This window comes from Mobula birostris, chromosome 5, assembly GCF_030028105.1.
Source record: "Mobula birostris isolate sMobBir1 chromosome 5, sMobBir1.hap1, whole genome shotgun sequence".
In the NCBI taxonomy this organism is placed as follows: Eukaryota; Metazoa; Chordata; class Chondrichthyes; order Myliobatiformes; family Myliobatidae; genus Mobula; species Mobula birostris.
The window spans coordinates 159,717,080-159,738,071 of NC_092374.1; the positions used below are offsets into that span (position 1 = coordinate 159,717,080).

General features: G+C 40.5%; 1 protein-coding gene across 3 annotated transcripts in view; it reads right to left on the minus strand.

Moving 5' to 3' along the window:
* pibf1 (progesterone immunomodulatory binding factor 1) overlaps window positions 1–20,992 on the minus strand; it is a 168,527-nt gene that overhangs the window by 74,496 nt on the left and 73,039 nt on the right. For all 3 annotated transcript variants that reach the window (XM_072258795.1, XM_072258796.1, XM_072258798.1), the window contains exon 11: window positions 3,773–3,938. In XM_072258795.1, the coding sequence (XP_072114896.1) occupies window positions 3,773–3,938 (166 nt within the window). The remainder of the gene's footprint in view (window positions 1–3,772; window positions 3,939–20,992) is intronic.

Below are 20,992 nucleotides of genomic sequence, written 5' to 3' on the forward strand. Positions count from 1 at the left end.
TCCATCACTAAGCAAACAGACCAGCTGAATGGGAATGGGAAAAGATGTTTTTCAAAAGATACAAGCCAGAAATCTTACCAGATTCCTCCTCCTCCAGTCCTTTATCTCTTTCACCAATCAACATCCCAGCTCTTTACTTCACAACTCTCCCCCTTGCCAGGTTTCACTTATCACCCACCACATTATACTTCTTCCTCCCCTCCCCCCACCTTCTTAGTCTGACTTCTTTTTTTCCAGTCCTAATGAAGGGTCTCGGTCCGAAACATCAACTGGTTATTCCTCTCCATAGATGCTGCTTGGACTGCTGAGTTCCTCCAGCATTTTAGGTGTGTTGCCTTGGATCTCCAGCAAGTACAAATTTTCTCCTGTTATAAACCAGAAATATTTTGGGGTAAACTAATCAATTAAGACTCAATAGTGCAGTACTGAGGCAAAGTGGTTAGCACAACACTTTCCAGTACAGGTGACTCGGGTTCAATCCCCACCGCTGTCTGTAAGGAGTTTGTACATTCTCCTCATGACCGCGTGGATTTCCTTCCACAGTCCAAAGATGTACTAGTTGGTAGGTTAATTGGTCATTGTAAATTGTCCTCTGATTAGGCTAGGATTAAATCGGGGGATTGCTGGCAGGCATGCCCCGAAGTGCCGGAAAGGCGTATTCCAGGCTGTTTCTTAATAAAGTAAAACTTTGAAAAATGAAGACATCCACTTATTGCCTCAACAGTGATTATTTCATGTTGAGTTCATGTTCTGAGACTGCAAAAGTGCAATGATGCAATTTATAGAGCTAATTGTTTTGCCATAAGATGTACATTCAGTGGCCACTATATTAGGTGCGCCTACTCACCTGCTTTTTAATGCAAATATCTAATCGGCCAATCAAGTGGCAGCAACTCAATACTAAAAGCATGTAGAGATGGTCAAGGAATTCAGCTGTTGTTCAGACCAAACATCAGAATGGGGAAGCAACGTAATCCATGAACACCTAATGATCAAATGCCATCCGTTCTGTTTACCTAGTGAGTTCTCATCCATGATCCTCATGGCAGTTTACGTACTACCAGCGGCAGACTATAATTAAGTGCCTGAGATATTGCACGCCACTTCCAAACGAGAAACAGTCCGCCCCGACCCATTTCAAATCATAGTCGGGGACTTCAACCAGGCTTGTTTAAAGAAATCCCTACCCAATTACCATCACCACGTAACCTGTAGCACCAGAGGACACAACACACTAGACCATGTTATACCAAGATAAGGAACCTTTCCATGCCCAGACCACATCTCAGAGAGTTCGATCACTTGGCTGTCCTTCTCCTACTTGCATAGAGGCAAAGCTCCAGAGATTAGGACAACAAAAAGGTGGTCACGGGAGGCAAAGGAGCAGTTATGAGATTGCTTTGAGTCAGTGGACTGGGCCATGTTTGAGGACTCATTTAAGGATCTGAATGAATTCACCACAGTTGTCACTAACTTCATTAAAACAGTTGTAGACATAGGTGCCCCCACAAAATCATTCAGAATCTTTCCTCACCAGAAGCCCTTGACGAACTATGAGATCCGTAATCTGCTGAGGGCCAGGTCAGAGGTATTCAAGTCTGATGACCAACAAAGTTACAGCAGGTCCAGGTACTCTGGAAAGCCAATTCCCAACTAAACTTGAAACAACGAAGGGTGCTCGACAGACAGTTATAAGGTACCCATCTGCTTCAAGCAGGCTTCACATACCAGTACCTAAGACGTGGTAACCTGCTTCAATGACTATCGTCTGGTAGCACTTACATCCACAAGTGATTAAGTGTTCTGAGTGGTTGGTGATGAAACATATCACACCTTTCTGGTTCAAAATGGCACTGAAGATGAGTGACTGCTTACTGGTGGCAAATAAAACAAAGAAAACAACTAAATACCTCATTAATGACACTTTTTCTGCTAAACGATCATTGCAAACTGTAACTTCCCTGTTGGAGTTGAACTTTTGAACCACCTGTACAAACTGGCATTTTTGCAGTGGGAACTGAAGTCTCGAAGGTGCAGGTTGGCTGTGACGTGGTGTATATGGGCTGGATCAAGGCAGCGGGGTCAGGGCCGGAGAGTAGGGAATAAGCCAATGTTTGGCCATTCCTGGAGCAAACTTGCAGAGGCAATTTGATTCGGCAGAAACGAGGCGAGGCGAGCAGAGGTTCTGGAGCTTGGAGACCCAAGGTTTGATCGAATTAAGCTGGAAGGTGAATTGGAAAAGTTGTGTACCTGTTGAATAGAGGTGGTGGGGCACTGGTTCGAGAGCATATCAAAGAGGCGGGGTCCAGGTCCGAGAGCGAGGTCTGAATGATATAAGCGCTGGGCCAGACTGAAAAGGACAGGGTGTTGGGGCTGGAGGCAGGGCACTGGCTGGTTCAAATCGCTGCTCTGTGAGGTTTACTCATCTTTGCACTGAACCTCAACTCGTTACTCAACAAGATTTACTCATGTCTGCACCAAACTGTGGCTGTGATCTGCAACTATCAAACTGAACTCACTTTGTGAACTTCAGTTCTGAATGCAATTTGCTTATTTTATTGTGATGGTTTCTCTCTGCCTCTTGCTCAATGCTGCTGGAGGATTATGCTGGAGTCTTGGGTCTTAGTAATGTTTAATCGACATAGTTTGTTGACTGGACTCCAGTTCAAGTGATGATGTGTTTTTGGTTTCAGGTCGCTCCTTTTTTTGTTGCTATTTTAGGTGCTTTTGATTGGGGCGACTTACAGATTATGAACAACGCAGTGCTAGTTTGACCTGAACTGACTATACCTGGACTCTTTCTATTTTGTGTTTTTTGCTTGTTTTTTTAACGTGTTGCTGAGGGGGGGGGGGTGATTTTGTTTTTGAATGGGTTCCATGGGTTTCTTTGTTTCGTGGTCATCCACTGCAGCGAGTGAGAGGCTGGTAGAAGGCACCGAACATCCACTCGCTTTAATGATTTCAATTTTCCTTGATGCTTCAATGAATGAGAAATGGAATCGATCATCATGGGTTCACACCCTTTCCCCTGGCTTCTTGGCCTTAAGGCTGCACAGTTTGCTCAAAATCTCACTGAACACCATCAGAGACAGCAAAGCACCAGATTACTCAATCGACCCGAAAACACACCACCAAAATGTAGATCACAGGCTCTAACAGTAGCAAAACCACATGTGAAAGAAAAAGACATAAAAGTGGTAGTTTTGTGAACTGTTTGGAGGATGTCACCCTTGGTTGTTTTGTTTGCTGGTACTATCTTCTTTTTGAATATGAAATAACTACCAGAATTACATTGAACATTAACTCTATTTCTTGAATCTGCCTGATCTGCTGAGATTTCAAGCACTTGCTATTTTATTTTCCTTTCCAGTTCCTTTTGCAACAGTAACATTAACATTGGTGTAGAGATACTTGGCTCCTGTTGCCATCACGATGCAGTAAAGTCAGATATATTTGAATATGGCCACAAGTCTACTGTTTGAATTATTTTAGGTTTGGAAAGTATGGTCATAAGAGGTACCTGCTTCTTTCAGAATTCTGGGATACATGCAAAGAAGCAGGCAGCTAAAAATGTATTCTGACCTTCATCCTTACCTGAATTCGCTTAAGCTTAAGTATTTCAGTACCATTTTTCAAGGCAGTTAAGTTAAATGGTTAATTTAGTGTGGTGTTAATAACATACGGTGTGTATAACATAATTTGTTCATTCGTCTTAAAAATACTTGATTAAATCTACTACTTAGCTGCTGTGAAGTAAAATCAATTATTTTACCTCAAGTTTCTTCTGATATTTATCACATTCCATCTGGCACTGCTTGAAATTCTTGGCTGTTTCTTCTTGTACCAACTGAGCTCGCTCTGCTTCAAACATTTTTATTTTTGTCTGATTCATGAATTCAGAGACGCGGCTATCTGTGTTGACCTGCAGTTGCCTAAACCTAGAAGGTAAAAGAGGGAGGAAAATGTGTAATCTTTTCCTTAGCCATTTTACAAGCACCGACATGATGGTTACATTTCTTGAGGAATATCTACAAAAAACATTATTCATCAAGCCTTGCCCCCTACTGGGTTAGTTGTTGAAGTGAACATGCTTTGACAATGCATCGCATTGACAAAAATTTTCCTGGATCAATGTGTTTCTTTTCCCAAGCTTTAACAGTGGAACCACTAATTTGGCACTCATTGTCCAGGGTTCATGGTTAAAAAAACAATCTTTGTTAGCTCGGCAGCTACATCTCAATGATCATTAACCAGAAAGTGTTGAGTAGTCATGTTAAATGTGGATAAATAACATCAGGCTAGGCTGAATTTGCATCAGATGATAAGCTTCTGAACAATTATGACTTGAGCTGGTACACGATGATTGCATATTTATTTGAGATATTTCACTTTTAGTATATAAGAACTAAAGATTTGAAGGAGGCTATACTTATGAGCAAACAGCCATTTATAACAGACCATTTTAATGGAGAGAAAATTCAGGAAAAAGAACAGAATAAAAACTTCAATCATGAATTCACGAATTAGATTAGATCAAACTTTATTGTCATTGTGCTGAGTACAGATACAAAGCCAATGAAATGCAGTTAACATCTAACCAGAAATGCAAAGAATAGTGTTATTTACAAAATAACTGTGAATAAAAAGTGCTACAGCACACAAATATAAAAGTACTGAGACAGTACAATATGGGTGCAATACTGCTTAGCGCTGTGATGTGAGGTTCAGCAGGGTCACAGCCTCAGGGAAGAAGCTCTTCCTGTGTCTGCTGGTGCGGGAGCGGAGGCTCCTGTAGCGCCTACTGGATGGGAGGAGAGTAAAAAGTCCATGGTTAGGGTGAGATGCATCCTTGATAATGCTTTTCGCCCTGCCCAGGCAGCATTTATGGCAGATGTTCTCAATGGTGGGCAATTGGGTGCTGATAATCCGCCGGGCAGTTTTCACCAAACGTTGGAGTGCTTTGCGATCCGATATGGGACAATTGCTGTACCACACTGAGATGCAGTTGGTGAGTATGCTCTCAATGGTACAGTGGTAAAAGTTCGTCAATATCCTGGGACAGAGGTGAGCTTTCTTGATGCTCCGCAGGAAATAAAGGCGCTGTTGCGCCTTTTTGATCAGGATGGAGGAGTTCAGGGACCCGGTGAGGTCCTCGGAAATGTGGACACGAAGGAATTTGAAGCTTGCAAACGTGAATATTTTACAATGTATTTTCACATTACTGAGTCAAAATCTTGGAATCCCTTGCCTAATAATATTTTAGTTACCCCCACACCTCAAGGACTGCAGTGGTTCAAAAAGGCAGCTTGGTACTACCTTCCCAAGAACAACTAGGAATGGGCAATTTAATGCTGGTTCAGCCTGTGAAGCCCACATTCCTTGAATGAATATATATATGTAAAATAAGATAATTCACTTTTCCATTGCAATGGACCAATTATAGAGCAAAATGCTACAGTAACTGAGATTTTACAGAATTATCAAAATTTGAAAAGTGATAATTTGTGTTAAATGATCAATTTCTTTCACCACTCATCAAGGCTCTTCCACACAGTGTGAACTGCATGGAATAGCTTTGAAAAGTGTGATTATATATGAACAGCAACATTTAAGTGTGTTCAATTATTCATAAATTCTTCAAAGGTTTTACAGATTGCCCCTGAATATATTATCACACTCCAATAATACTTCAAAATATATATACAAATTCACCTCTTCAATTGTCATTCATATATTATGTTGCAAGTAGCAAATGACTTCTCTTGCAACACAACAGTTGGAGATGTCTTCGAAGTCATTTATAGGCATACGATGAAAGCAAAGCCTTTGGCCCATTATCCCTGTCAACCATTTGTTTTAGTGTACAAATTAAAATGTTACTTTCAACTTGACTTTTTCTCCCAGTGGAATGTATACTACTACTACTACTAAGAAGTACAAGTATTCTTATACGCACATTATTAATACTTGCAAAAATGAACCTTATTATTTCGCCACAAGATAAATCTTCCTACAGTACATTCGAGCATAACACAAAAAAAAAAGCCAAGGTTTATTGTACATCTAGTGTGCCTTCATGTCATTCTCCTACTCTGTCTTTGCCTCGTCCTCTCACCTCACTACTTAAATCTGTAATGAAAAGACTTCATGGCAGCCATCATGAACACTGAGCAATGGCTGTATACTCATCACCAGACATACGAAAAGAATCTCAAAATCGTTGTTCCTTTTTCAGCTTGACCTGAACAAAATGCAGCTTGAATAATTTCCTAAATGTTTTTGCATCTCAGCTATATCATAGCATCTGTCGTCGCTGGCTCAGAAACTTTGCATTGCATGAATGTAAGCAATCTTTCTTTTTGCTTGCTTGGAAACTCTGGGTATGCTCAACAACTGTAGCAGGATTTACAGGCATTCAAAGCATGTATTTACTGCACTACAGTACATCTCTGCTACCAACAGTGAATGGAACACGTACCATGCCTTTTAACTTCTAAAATTAATCAGAAATAGTAATCTTCAAAGAAAATTAAGCTCATGTGAGCTAATGCAATAAATCTGCAAGTTAATAAGTACCATATGAAAATATATATATAAAATACAAAGCCTCTTCTAAGCTATTGACTGCATAAAATGCAGATTGAGCACAGCCAAGTATGTCATAGCAAATTACTTGAGTCATTAACATTGCTAACATACATTAACTTCTTTCATTAAAACCTTTCTGCACTAAACAAGCCCTTACAGAACTTGTTTCTTCAAAAATATTACCAAGATGACCTAATCCAACATTTATAAAAGTAGATTCTTTCTGTATATTCAAGTAACAAAGAAATTAAACTTCTGAAAATAGTGGAATTTGTTGGTTTATATGATTCAAAATTTCAAGAAAACTTAATGATTTATCAATATTTTTTTTACAAAATACCACTTAACAAGAATTTGCACTTTAATCAGCTGAATTGGTGGTTTACATCTTTGCCCATTTAAAAAAATTTAAGCACAAGTTTGAACTTTGATGTTTCATGTAGAGTTTAATGATTGTCAAGTGATATAATATGTCAAATTGAAAGAACTGTAATATTTCAAAATTATTCAAAAAATAAAACACCAAGGTTTTCTAAAGCAATCCTCAAGTATTACTTATAGGGAGTGAGCCAAGACAGGAAGATGATGAGGGAGGGCGATAGAGAGGGCAATGATCAATGGGTACAAGAGAGAGGTAGTAACAAGATGGGAAAAGTACATGGAGGAGAAAGGAGGGGGAATAAGATCAGAAGAATTAGTGCTGTTCAGCAGAGAGGAAATCTATGGAGGGGCTGAGGCTGCATTCCTCAGTTTTGTTTTAACAAAGCTGAGGCTGCATTCCTCAGTTTTGTAATACTTAACAATTCACTTCCTATGACTCCCTCTGAAGTGTCTGTTGTTTACCCCAAATCATTTCACATTAACTGATCATTGTAAATATTTCCTGTCTCACTCTAAAACATATATTCATCGACTGTCATCTTACTCTCCACCTAGAACCTATCTTCTCATCCACTTTATTCTTGAAATTAGATAACCATCTCAGTAATGGAAAACAAATAAACCTGTTGATACTGAAATCTGAAATTAGAACAAATGCTGGAAAAACTCAGTCAGTCAAGCAGCAACTGCAGAGAGGGAAACCAGAGTACCTTTTGGCTCAGAGACCCCTCTTATAGACAATAGGTGCAGAAGTAGACCATTCGGCCCTTCGAACCTGCACCGCCATTCTGAGATCATGGCTGATCATCTACTATCAATACCCGGTTCCTGCCTTGTCCCCATAACCCTTGATTCCCCTATCCATAAGATACCTATTTAGCTCCTTCTTGAAAGCATCCAGAGAATTGGCCTCCACTGCCTTCTGAGGCAGCGCGTTCCACATCTCCACAACTCTCTGGGAGAAGAAGTTCCTCCTCAACTCTGTCCTAAATGACCTACCCCTTATTCTTAAACCATGCCCTCTGGTACTGGACTCTCCCAGCATCTGGAACATATTTCCTGCCTCCATCTTGTCCAATCCCTTAATAATCTTATATGTCTCAACCAGATCCCCCCTCAATCTCCTTAATTCCAGTGTGTACAAGCCCAGTCTCTAACCTCTCTGCGTAAGACAGTCCGGACATCCCAGGAATTAACCTTCAGAAATGTTGGAGAGTGGAGGGTTTACAGTTTAAAACCAGGACCAGGCAAGGAGAGAGGTCGAAGACAGAAGTTTACATGCACATAGGGTAAGACAAATCAGGTGATCAGGCTGATGGAATGGAAGGTGACTATCAGGAGAACTCTGCTCTGTCCTGGCAGAGAGGGGGTGAGAGCAGACATGTGGGAAGTGTACAGTAAATGTAGCTGAATGCTCCATTCACTATGGCAGAGGCAAAGCTACATCTCAGGGGGAAGAAGGGAGTTTGAGAGGTGCCATAGTGGAAGGGCTTATTGACTTCAACACAACCAGCTTTCAAAAATAAGGTTTAACTCATACACATGATTAACACATACAACAGGACTCATTTTTATCTTATTTTGGTAAAACTTGCAAGAGCAATAAAGAAATACCATTTTTATAGCTGAAATATTCCAGCTGAGTGACAGCAGCAGAATAATCTATATAAATGTCAGTCTTAGATTACCTATAATGAAAAATATTTCAGTGCACATTCTTACAAACTCTTGTATTGCCTTGCAGCATAAATATATCTGTAGCAGAGGTTAAGGAACTACCACTTTGGATGTCTTCCAAATACCAGATTGAAAATACTCGGACAGCATCTGTTGTTGATGGGCATGAATGCCTGCAGATGTAATGCAATGGTTTTAATAGAGGGATCAGTGAATCGGGATCTAAAGTGCACGAGGTAGTGTCAACTTCATCATCCAGTGATAATCCTTCATTAACACATGCATTGCGTGAACACAGCAATTTCCGTCAAAATGGCACTGAGCTACAATATCCATCGAGGTTGTGGCTCAGATTTAATTGTCATTTTTTCTTCATAAGGATGGTTCTGTGGTCAGCGTGGGAAGTTAGAGGACAGTTCATGTTCAGAGGCAGGAGTGAAGGTGGAGTTAAAGGTCAGGAGCAGTAAATGAAGAGTCAAGGGCAGGAGCTGGTGGTCAGAGCACTCCATGGTCAAAGGTCAGCAATCCCAGTTGGATGGTTGAAGGGTTGGCAGGCACTGAGGACAACAAAGACTAGCAATCTACTTGTAGGGGAGTCCCAGGGTTGGAGGTCCATGGAAATCTGGAGGATAAGACCCGGAGATCAAAGTCCTGTGATCAGCAAGTCCCGGAGTGGTGGGTGTCTGGAGTAGTGGTAGAGGCAAGTACATTAGGGACTTCTAAGTGCTATTTAAATAGGCACATGAATGTGAGAAAAATGTAAGGATATGGGCATTGTGTAGGCAGAGGAGATTAGTTACTGGAGGTTGCTTATTTGATGAACAATTTAATTGGATCCACACAACATTGTGCACTGAGGGCTTTTTCCTGTACTGTATTGTTCTATGTTCGACGTTTTATAAAGTGGAACAGATAAGACAGCTACATATAGAATGCTCATATTAATCTCTTCAGAAATTGCTTAAAATATTTCACTGACCGAATGAAATTGCTGCACAACTGCTTCTCTATGATTAGCAGTTTCCCCAAGGTTATTGAACTCACTGAATGGTGAGGGCTACATTGAGAAAGAGCATCGTCGATATATCAAACATTTCATATAAGCCTACACAGAAATTACATTTAAAAACTACTGCAAGATTCACACCACATAAATGAAGTAGTGCACAAAAACCTGATCCAGGATTTAGATATAGTGATGACAAAGAAACAGCAATTATATACTAATCAGGATGTGTCAGTTACTGACGTTTTCATGTACCTGCTGCCTTTGACTTTCTTCATAATAAAGGTGCCAGGTTTGGGAGGTGCTAATAAGAGTATGCAAGCTGAACAACCGTAGTCCAATTAGTAGATTTTACATACATACTCTTTATAAGCTGGTGGTGGAGGGGATGAATGCTCAGAGTGGAGGGTGAATCACTATTCAAGAGGTTGTTTTGTCACTGATGATGTTCAACAGCTGGAAAAACAGATTCAAACTGCATTCATCCAAATATAGAGAATGTTTTTCATGTTCTTGGCTTGAGTTACTCTCATAGGATACCCCAGCTTCCAACCTGCACCTGTAGCTATTGAATATTTATAACTGTCTCAGTTTAGCTTCCGATCACTGGCCAACCTAGAACGTCAATGATGAAATACTTGGGGATGGAAATGTGCTTAACAGCAAGATTTGTTGGCTCTTGTTAGACGCAGAAACTGCTCACAGTCGCGACACAAATATTGTCACACATCAGACCATGCCTGAGAGTTGCCACATCTTATTGAATGTTTAATTTGTTGATGAACTGTAAACATTATGGAATCATTAGCAAATTTTCAGCATTCAGCTGGAAGGGAGATTTTTGTTAAAGCAGCTGAAAATGGTTGGGCACCAACAAGAGGAGTACTTGCAGAGCTCTGCTGGGTTTGGAATATGACCTTAAAATATAGGAGCAGAATTTGACCATTCAGTCCTTTGAGTCTGCTCTGCTATTCCATCACGGCTAATTCATTAACCCTCTCAACCCCATTCTCCTGAATTCTTCCCATAACTTTTCATGCTCTGACTAGTCAACAACTTATCAACTTCTGCTTTAAATACACCCAATGATATCGCCTCCACAGACATCTGTGACATTGAATTCCACAGGTTCACTACCCTCCAGCTAAAGGAATTCCTCCTTATCTCTGTTCTAAATAGACAGTCATCTATTGGGAGGCTATGCCCTCTGGTCCACTACAGGAAGCATCCTCTACACAACCACTCTATATAGGCCTTTCAATATTCACTAAGTTTCACTGAAATCCCCCTCATTCTTCTAAACTCCAGCAAGTATAGACACAGAGCCATCAAAACACTTCTAATACATTAACCCTTTTCATTTCCATAATCATTTTCATAAACCTTTTCTGCACCTGCTACAATGCCAGTGCATACATCTTTTCTTAGATAAGGGGCCACAATACTCCAACTGTGTTCTTATCAACCCTCAGCACTGCATCCTTGCTTTTATAGTCTTGTTCTCACAAATGCCTTCCTGATCACTAACTCAACCTGCAAGTCAACCTTTAGGAAATCCTACATGGGGACTCCCTTTTGCACCTCTGATTTTTGAATTTTCTCTGTTTAGAAAATAGCCTTTATTCTATGCCTTTATTCCTTCTATACCAATTGCATCTCCATTTACTTCTGTACACTATATTCTTTCTTCAACTTCTTTGCTCATTCTCCAAATCTGACTAAGTACTTCTGCAGACTCCCTACTTGCTCAACACTACCTGACCCTCCACCTATCTTTGTATCATCCACAAATTTGGCTACAAAGCATTCAATTCTGTCATCCAAATCATTAATGTATAACGTGAAAAGTAGTGGTATGACATCACCCCCTGCAAAGCACACTAGTCACCAGTAGCCAACCAGAAAAGGCCCACTTCATTCCTACTGACAGTCAACCAATCTTCTATTCATGCTATTGCCTTTACTGCATACCACGGGCTCTTAGCTTGTTAAGCAGCCTCATGTGTGGCATCTTGTCAAGGGCATTCTGAAAATCCAAGTAAACCACATCCATTGATTCTACTTTGTCTATCCTGCCTGTTATTTCCTCAAAGATTCCAACAGATTTGTCAGGCAAGATTTCCCCTTAAGAAAACCATGCCACTTTATCATGTGCCTCCAAATACACCAAAACCTAATCCTTAATAATAGACTCCAAAATCTTAGCAACCTCTGAAGTTAGGCTAACTGGCCTAACTTTCAAGAATCTAGGGATTCTTGAAAGGTCATTACTAATGCCTCCACAATCTCTTTAGCTACCTCTGTCAGAACCCTGGGATGTGGTCCACCTGATCCAGGTGACTTATCTGCCTTCAGACTTTTCAGCTTCCCAAGTACCTTCTCCTTAGTAATAGCAACTACACACACTTCAGTCCCTGACACTCTCGAATTTCTGGCATACTGCAAGTGTTTTCCACAGTGAAGACTGACACAAAATACTTATTAAGGTCATCCACCATTTCTATGTCCCCCAGTACTACAGTGCCTTGAAAAAGTATTCAGCCCACAACTATTTTCACATTTTACTGTCTCATTTTCTAAATTTTAAAATATATTGAAATAGGACTTTTTGAGCTATAAAACATCATACATCATATCAAATCAAAAGAAGAATTTCAAAGCCTGTCAACAATTTACTAAATATTAAAAACCTAAATTGTAAGACTTTAAAAGTATTCAACCTCTTTGTAGCTACAATGCTAACTTTCCTCAGGTGCAATATATTATTACCTTACCAACTCACCCAATTTGTTGATGTAGAAAATTGAAGGATCACCTGCTTTCAATGAATTCATAAGAATACATACTCCTTCTCTCTGTAAGGTCCAACGGTATACAGATTTTTAACAGACCAAACCAAAATGAAGACAGAAGAGCATTCAAGACAAATCAGCAAAATGATAATAGGGAAGCACAAATCTGGGGAAGAGTACAAGACCATTTCAAAGACACTGGACATATCTCGGAGCTCAGTACAGTCCATCATGAAAAAGTGAAAAAATATGGAACTATTGTCACACTGCCTAGGTCAGGCTGCCCCTCTAAACTTACTTGCTGGAGAAGAAGGGCACATGTAAATGACACTACTATAATACCAGCAGTGAGCTGCAGAAGTCAGTGACTGCAACTGAAGATGATGTTCATTGCTCCACAGTCTCTAAGGCCTTGCACAAAACGGTTATTTCTGAAAGAGAAGCAAGGAAGAAGCCCTGGCTAAAAAAAAAAAGCATACTTTTGCCTGTAAAGACTTTGCAAAGCTTAGCAGATACTATAACGGTGAGGAAGAAGGTCTTGTAGTCAGATGAAAACTAAGAGAAACTTTTTGGCCTCAACACTAAGTGAAAAGTGTGGCGTAAATCTAATATGGTGCATCAGCCAGGGAAGCACCATCCCTATTGTAAAGTATGGTAGAAGTAGCATCATGCAACGGGCATGCTTTTCAGGAGCAGGGACTGGAATCTGATCAGTGTTGACAAGGAAAATGAATATTGCTTAAAACAGAGAGGTCCTGGATAAAAAAGAAATAACCTGCTAACCTCTGGGGAAGAAGTTTACCTTTCAGCAGGACAATGGTCCAAAGCACACTGCCAGAGCAACCATAGGGTGGCTTCAAATGAAGAAAATTGATATTCTTGAGTGGCCAAGTCTTGACCTTAACCCGATCAGATACCTCTGGCAAGACCTCAAGATTGCTGTCTGCTGCTGCTCCGCAACTAAGCTGGCACAGCTTGAGCAATTTTGCAAGGAGGAATGGGCAAATCTTGCTCCATCATGTTGTGCAAAGCTAAAAGAAACATCCAAAAAGACAACAGGGTGTAATATCTGCGAGAGGCGGCTCCACTAAGTGCTGAGCAAAAGGACAGGAATACTTCAGTTTCTGAATTTTTAGTTTTTCATGGATTTTTTTGGGCTTGTGGCGATAAAAAGAATAAATGATTCACAAATAAAAATTATCAGTTTAATTAATCAAAATCCCTAATTGTAATGCGAACAAAGGGTTGGGGGCTGAATATTTTGCAAGGCACTATACCTCTCCAGTACCATTTCCAGTGGTCCGATATCTGCACTCACCTCTCTTTTACTCTTTATATGTTTCGAAAAACCCTTGGCATCCTCTTTTTATATTATTGGGTAGTTTATCTTCATCTCTAACATGCTGGTAGAGAGAGTTTTATTTGGGTTTTCTTTAGCGCTGGAAATGGTTACATCCTGACACGCGGGACAGAAGCAAGGTCGCATTGTGTATTCCACGGATCAGCAAATACCAGCCGGCTTAGTGAACAGAGTGGCGGACACCCCTGCTGAAATCCGGAGGAAAACACACAGAGGATGCAGAGGGGGATTACAAACCCGAGGAAAGAGGACCGGGTCGAGACAACAGAGACTTTTGGAGAAGAGGAGATCGGTGGGTAATACCATTCTGGCTGACCAGAAGTGCACTGAGAGCGGTAAGCGTAAAGGAGTTGGGTGCTTACTGATCTGGTTAACAATGGTTGGTGCAATCTGGGGTATATTACGATCGAGGAACGTGTTTGTAGACTGGATATTGAACTTTTTACTGTTGGACTTCGGCCACATTCCATCGTGATACAACACTGGGCGGCACGGGAGGTCGTTCCTGGCCTGTGGCCATCGAACGAGCAGCTCCTCCCGTGGAGGGTCAGACACCCTGAGCCAATAGACTGGTCCTGAACTTATTTTCCATCTGGTATAGTTTGCATTTTGTTGTTTGATTGTTGGGGTTTTTTGTATTGCTATATTTACGCTCTATTCTTGGTTGGTGCGGCTGTAACGAAACCAAATTTCCCTCGGGATTAATAAAGTATATCTATCTATCTATATTTCATCTTTTCTCTCTTTATAGGTTTTTTAGTTGCCCGGTTAGTTTTGAAAAGCTTCCCAATCCTCTCACGTTCCACTAAGTTTTGCTATATTATATGCCCTCTATTTTGCACTTATGCTGTCTTTGACCTCCCTTGTCAGCCATGTTGCATCATCCTCCCTGACTGATCTCCAACAACCTCTGTGCATGGTAGAACTTTAATCACTTGATTGGCTACCCTTTGATACTCATTGATGTTAGTTATTCCAGGATTTAATGACACGTTCTATCAAAAACTGCCTTTGGAACTCACTTCTGTGAATCCATGTTTGGATAAGTACTGTGATAAAGTTGGGAGCACAGTGATCACATCAAAATGCAAAATGGGCATTGGTGAGTAGGTTATTTCATAACAAACACCACTTGATAGTACTGTCAATTTAATCACTTTACTAATGATTAGGAGTAAATTTATTGGGTGGCAATTAGCCAGACTGGACATACCTGCTTTTAGTGACAGTTATTTGCATCCTGAATATTCTATATTGGTCCATTGGATTCTGCTTTTTGGTTGTGATGCATAGTAATCTGCTCCTGGGTGGTATTCCACAGTTCTTCTATGACAGCTATGTGCTTCAGAGTTGATATCAGTAGAGCTCTGAGAGGATTAGCTTGAGTTTCCAAACTGTCGGTGCAGATTGGAAATAATATCGCCTCGCTGACAATCAACTGAAGTGCACCTCAACAATGTGTGTTTAGCTTGCCACTCTACTCTCCCTACAATGATCACATGGCTAGGCACAGCTCAAATGCAATCTATAAATTTGCCAATGACACAATTGTTGTTGGCAGAATCTCAGATGGTGACAAGGTGTGTAGGAGTAAAATAGATTGGCTGGTTGATTGGTGTCATAACAACCTTGCAGTCAACATCAGTAAGACCAAGGAATTGATTGTGTACTTCAGAAAACAGAAATGATGAGAACACACACCAGTCCTCATCGAGGGATCAGCAAGCAGTGGAAAGGGTGAGCAGCTTCACATTCCTGGGTATCAACATCTCTGAAGAATTGTCTTGGGTATGACTCTAAACTGCAACTGGTGATGAGACTCTGATTGTGGACTTTCAGAGCTTTGGGGAAAGTGGAGTTACCCCTTAGTCATTCATTGCTCCCAGGACCACTCTGACCCGGAACGGTAGCACCTGCAAGGGATCCTGCTCAGGATACGAGCGAAGGCCAACGACAGATCTGGCAGGTTCAGTAACTGAACTTATGATGGAGAAGGCAGATGAACATTTGGGAAGAGAAATGGCGATGTCTTTAGTTCGCCCAACGGAAGGCAATAGCAAACCACCGTTGCTAGATACTAGTTTTCCTAGAATCTATTTGCTAAGAAAACCATGGTCAAACTCACAAAATGTATCACACAACAACAGCATCAAGAGGATCTTCAAGACAATTCTGAAGATGATTCGCTCGGTAGGGTTGATTCTGGTCAGCAGGGGATTCCCGACTGTCATCAAACTACTGCTCATAAAATTCAAGTAACACAAAAGAAAATTATTGCCACTTGGAATGTAAGAACCCTATATCAAACAGGAAGATTGGACAATGTGATAAATGAAATGGAAAGACTAAAGATAAACATCATGGGAATTAGCGAAGTTCGTTGGATAGGTGCTGGAACATGTCAGAATAGAAATAAAACACTAATTTATTCTTGTGGAACATCCCATACTAATGGAGTAGGAATTTTTATGGATGAAAACATGGCAAAAAGTGTTTTAGGACATTGGACAATATCAGAAAGAGTGCTCCTTGTTAGATTCAGAGGACAATCATTTGATTTAGCAATTATACAGGTATATGCACCAACAACAGATGGAACAAATGAGGATATAGATAAATTCTCTGAAGAGCTTGAACAAGCAAAGAATGGATGCAAATCTCAAGATACTGTTATTGTCATGGGAGATTTAAATGCTAAAGTAGGACAAGGTGTTGATAGAAATACCGTAGGAAAATTTAGACCAGGGGAAAGAAATGAAAGAGGTGAGAAATGGGTAGAATGGTGCAAGATGAAAAATCAGGTCATTATGAATACCTACTTTAAAAACCATTCAAGGCGCTTGTGGACCTGGAAAAGTCCAGGTGATAACACTAGAAATCAAATTGACTTTATTACTTTAAACCAAAGATTTAGAAACTCGGTGACTCAATGCAAAACATATCCAGGTGCAGACTGTAATAGTGATCATAACCCAGTAGTATGTCACTAAAGAAGCAAAAACCTGAACAATCCCTTGACTACTTGCAATTAATTAAAGAAGAAAACTTAAGACAAAAATGTACAATTGAAGTAAGGAACAGATTTCAAAGTCTAGAAGTAGAATTTGTTGAAGATGATAGCAATCATGTAGAAATGAAATTTAACTCTCTAAAGGATGCCTTGGTAGAATCAGCAAAGTCAGTGATTCCTAAAAAAGAAAAAAGCACAAAGAATAAATGGATGACAGATGAAATCAAAAATGTAATGGAAGAAAGGAGACAGAAGAAAGCAAATCCTATAGAATATAAGTCCTTAGATAAAAAAAGTTAAAAGCTAATGTCAAAAAGCCAAAGAAGAATGGTTAAACCAGGAATGCGAGCAAATAGGAAGAAACCCTATTACTGATCCAAAAAGGTTACATCAACAAATCAGGAATATCACTGGTAAAAAGCTCCCCTGTTCTTCAGGTGGATGTTTGAAAACAAAGGACAGTACCATTATTATGGAAAAAGATGAGATCATGAACAGATGGACTGAGTATATTCAGGATTGTTCGAAGACGATCGAGGGATAAATCAGAAATTAAGAAAAACATTGAAGGTCGAAGTATTTTAAAATCTGAAGTTTGTAATGCAATAAATAAGATGAAGAAAGGAAAGGCAGCAGGTCCTGATGAATTAGTAATAGAACGAATTATTGCCTTTGAAGATTATGGAAATGAAAAACTTACTGACTTAATCAATGACATTTATGAGATTGGAATAATACCAGAAGAGATGAAAAAATCTGTATTTATCACTCTTCCTAAGAAAGTTGGAGCAATAGAATGTGAATTACATAGGATCATAAGTTTAATGAGTCGTATCACCAAGATACTTCTAAGAATTTTGATGACAAGCTAAAAGTAAGATACAAACTGAAACAGGTCAAGAACAATGTGGTTTTGTGAAAGACAAAGGTACAAGAAACACAATATTGATGTTAAGGATATTATCAGAACGAGCTATTCAAGTGCAAAAAGATTTGTTTGTTTGTTTTATCGACTACACAAAAGCATTTGATAAAGTGAAGCACAATAAGTTATTTCAAATATTACAGAAAACTCTAGATTCGAAAGACCTCCGCCTAATCAGAAATCTGTACTGGGAACAAACTACCACTGTAAGAATAGATGGAGAAGTGAGTCAGTTTATGAAAATCAGGAGAGACATTAGACAAGGGTGTGTTTTCTCCCCTGATTTTTTTAGTGTGTACAGTGAAACAATATTACAAAAAATAAGAGACATCTTGGGAATCAAAGTTGGCGGTGAAAACATCAATAATTTCAGATATGCAGATGACACTGTTTTAATTGCAGGTATGGAGGAAGAACTACAAAACTTAATTGATGTAGTTGTTGAAGAAAGTGCACAAATGGGTCTATCTATCAATTGCAAAAAGACAGAATATATGGTGATATCCAAAAAGAAGGAGGATCCTATCTGCAGGCTGAGAATAAACAGGGAAGACATAAAACAAGTACAGAACCTTTGCTACTTTGGAAGCTGGGTGACATCAGATGGGAGGTGTGATATGGACATCAAAAGAAGAATAGGGATGGCAAAAGACACCTTTATGAGAATGAAGAATATACTGATCAATACTAAACTAGGCATGACAACCTGCCTCAGAGTACTGAAATGTTACATTTATCCAGTTATGTTATACGGCTCAGAAAGTTGGACAATATCTAGTAACGTGAGGAAGCGAATTGAAGCAGCAGAGATGTGGTTTTTGAGGAGGATGCAAAGAATATCATGGATGAAATGAATATCTAACGAGGATGTCATGAACAAAGCAAACACAAAAAGAGAAATAATGTATGAGATCATGAGAAGGCAACGTAACTTCATTGGACATGTGATTAGGAAAGAGGAACTAGAATGCACGGTAATTATGGGAAAGATTGCAGGGAAGAAAGCAAGAGGAAGACAAAGACAAATGATGATGGAGACAGCAGTCAGAGAACTGGAAATGAATACCAATGAATTGATCCACTTGACCTGAAACAGGAGTGTGTGGGCCATGGCAGTCAAAGCTCAAACTGGGCACGGCACCTGATGATGATGATAGTCATAGTCATACTTTATTGATCCCGAGGGAAATTGGTTTTCGTTACAGTTGCACCATAAATAATAAATAGTAATAAAACCATAAATAGTTAAATAGTAATATGTAAATTATGCCAGCAAATAAGTTCAGGACCAGCCTACTGGCTCAGGGTGTCTGACCCTCCAAGGGAGGAGTTGTAAAATTTGATGGCCACAGGCAGGAATGACCTCCCATGACGCTCTGTGTTGCATCTCGGTGGAATGAGTCTCTGGCTGAGTGTACTCCTGTGCCCAACCAGTACATTATGTAGTGGATGCGAGACATTGTCCAAGATGGCATACAACTGGGACAACATCCCCTTTTCAGACACCACCGTCAGAGAGTCCAGTTCCATCCCCACAACATCACTGGCCTTACAAGTGAGTTTGTTGATTCTGTTGGTGTCTGCTACCCTCAGCCTGCTGCCCCAGCACACAACAGCAAACATGATAGCACTGGCCACCATGGACTCGTAGAACATCCTCAGCATCGCCCGGCAGATGGTAAAGGACCTCAGTCTCCTCAGGAAATAGAGATGGCTCTGACCCTTCTTGTAGACAGCCTCAGTGTTCTTTGACCAGTCCAGTTTATTGTCAATTCGTATCCCCAGGTATTTGTAATCCTCCACCATGTCCACCCTGACTCCCTGGATGGAAACAGGGGTCACCGGTACCTTAGCTCTCCTCAGGTCTACCACCAGCTCCTTAGTCTTTTTCACATTAAGCTGCAGATAATTCTGCTCACACCATGTGACAAAGTTTCCTACTGTAGCCCTGTATCTCGCTTGCTGATGCATCCAACTATGGCAGAGTCATCAGAAAACTTCTGAAGATGACAAGACCCTGTGCAGTAGTTGAAGTCCGAGGTGTAAATGGTGAAGAGAAAGGGAGACAAGACAGTCCCCTGTGGAGCCCCAGTGCTGCTGATCACTCTGTTGGACACAGTGTTGCAAGCACACGTACTGTGGTCTGCCAGTCAGGTAATCAAGAATCCATGATACCAGGGAAGCGTCCACCTGCATCGCTGTCAGCTTCTCCCCCAGCAGGGTAGGGCGGATGGTGTTGAACGCTCTGGAGAAGTCAAAAAACATGACTCTCACAGTGCTCGCTGGCTTGTCCAGGCAGGCGTAGACACGGTTCAGCAGGTAGACGATGACATCCTCAACTCCTAGTCGGGGCTGGTAGGCGGACTGGAGGGGACCTAAGTGTGGCCTGACCATAGGCCAGAGCAGCTCCAGAACAAGTCTCTCCAGGGTCTTCATGATGTGGGAGGTCAACGCCACTGGTCTGTAGCCATTGAGGCCGCTGGGGCGCGGCGTCTTCGGCACAGCGACAAGGCAGGATGATGAACAAGATCCATCCTGGGCCCAACATACTGATATAATCACAAAGAAGGCATGCCAGCCACTATATATCATTGGGAGTTAGAAGAGATTTGGTATATCACCAAAGACTAGCAAATTTCTACAGATGTACTGTGAAGAGCATTCTAACTGGTCTAGTATGGAGACAGCAATGCACACTGTCAGTAAAAGCTGCAAAGGGTTGTAAATTCTGCTGGTTCCATTATGGGGACTAGCCTTCCTACCATCGAGTACATCTTCAAAAGGCAATGCCTCAATAAGATTGCATCCATCATTTAGGGCCCTCACCATCCAGCACGTGTCCTCTTGAAAGTCTAAAAGTAAAAAATATATGTATGTCACCATATATGATGATGAGATTTTTTTTGTGGGCATTCACAATAAATACCAAGAAACACAATAGAATCAATGAAAAACTGCACACATGAAAGACAAACAACCAATGCGCAAATGACAACAAATTGTACAGATGCAAAAAAGAAAAAGTAAAATAATAATTCTAGTAAGTAAATAAGTAATAAGTATTTAGAAGATGACCCGTAGGGTCCAAGTCCTTGAGGTCCAGGGCATCCTTGAAGTGAGTTCATTATTGGTGTGAGTGAAGTTATCCACTCTGGTTAAAGAGCCTGATGGTTAAGGGGTAATAACTGCTCCTGAACTTGGTGTGGGACTTAATGCTCCTGTACCTCCTTCCTGATGACTGCAGCAAGAAGAG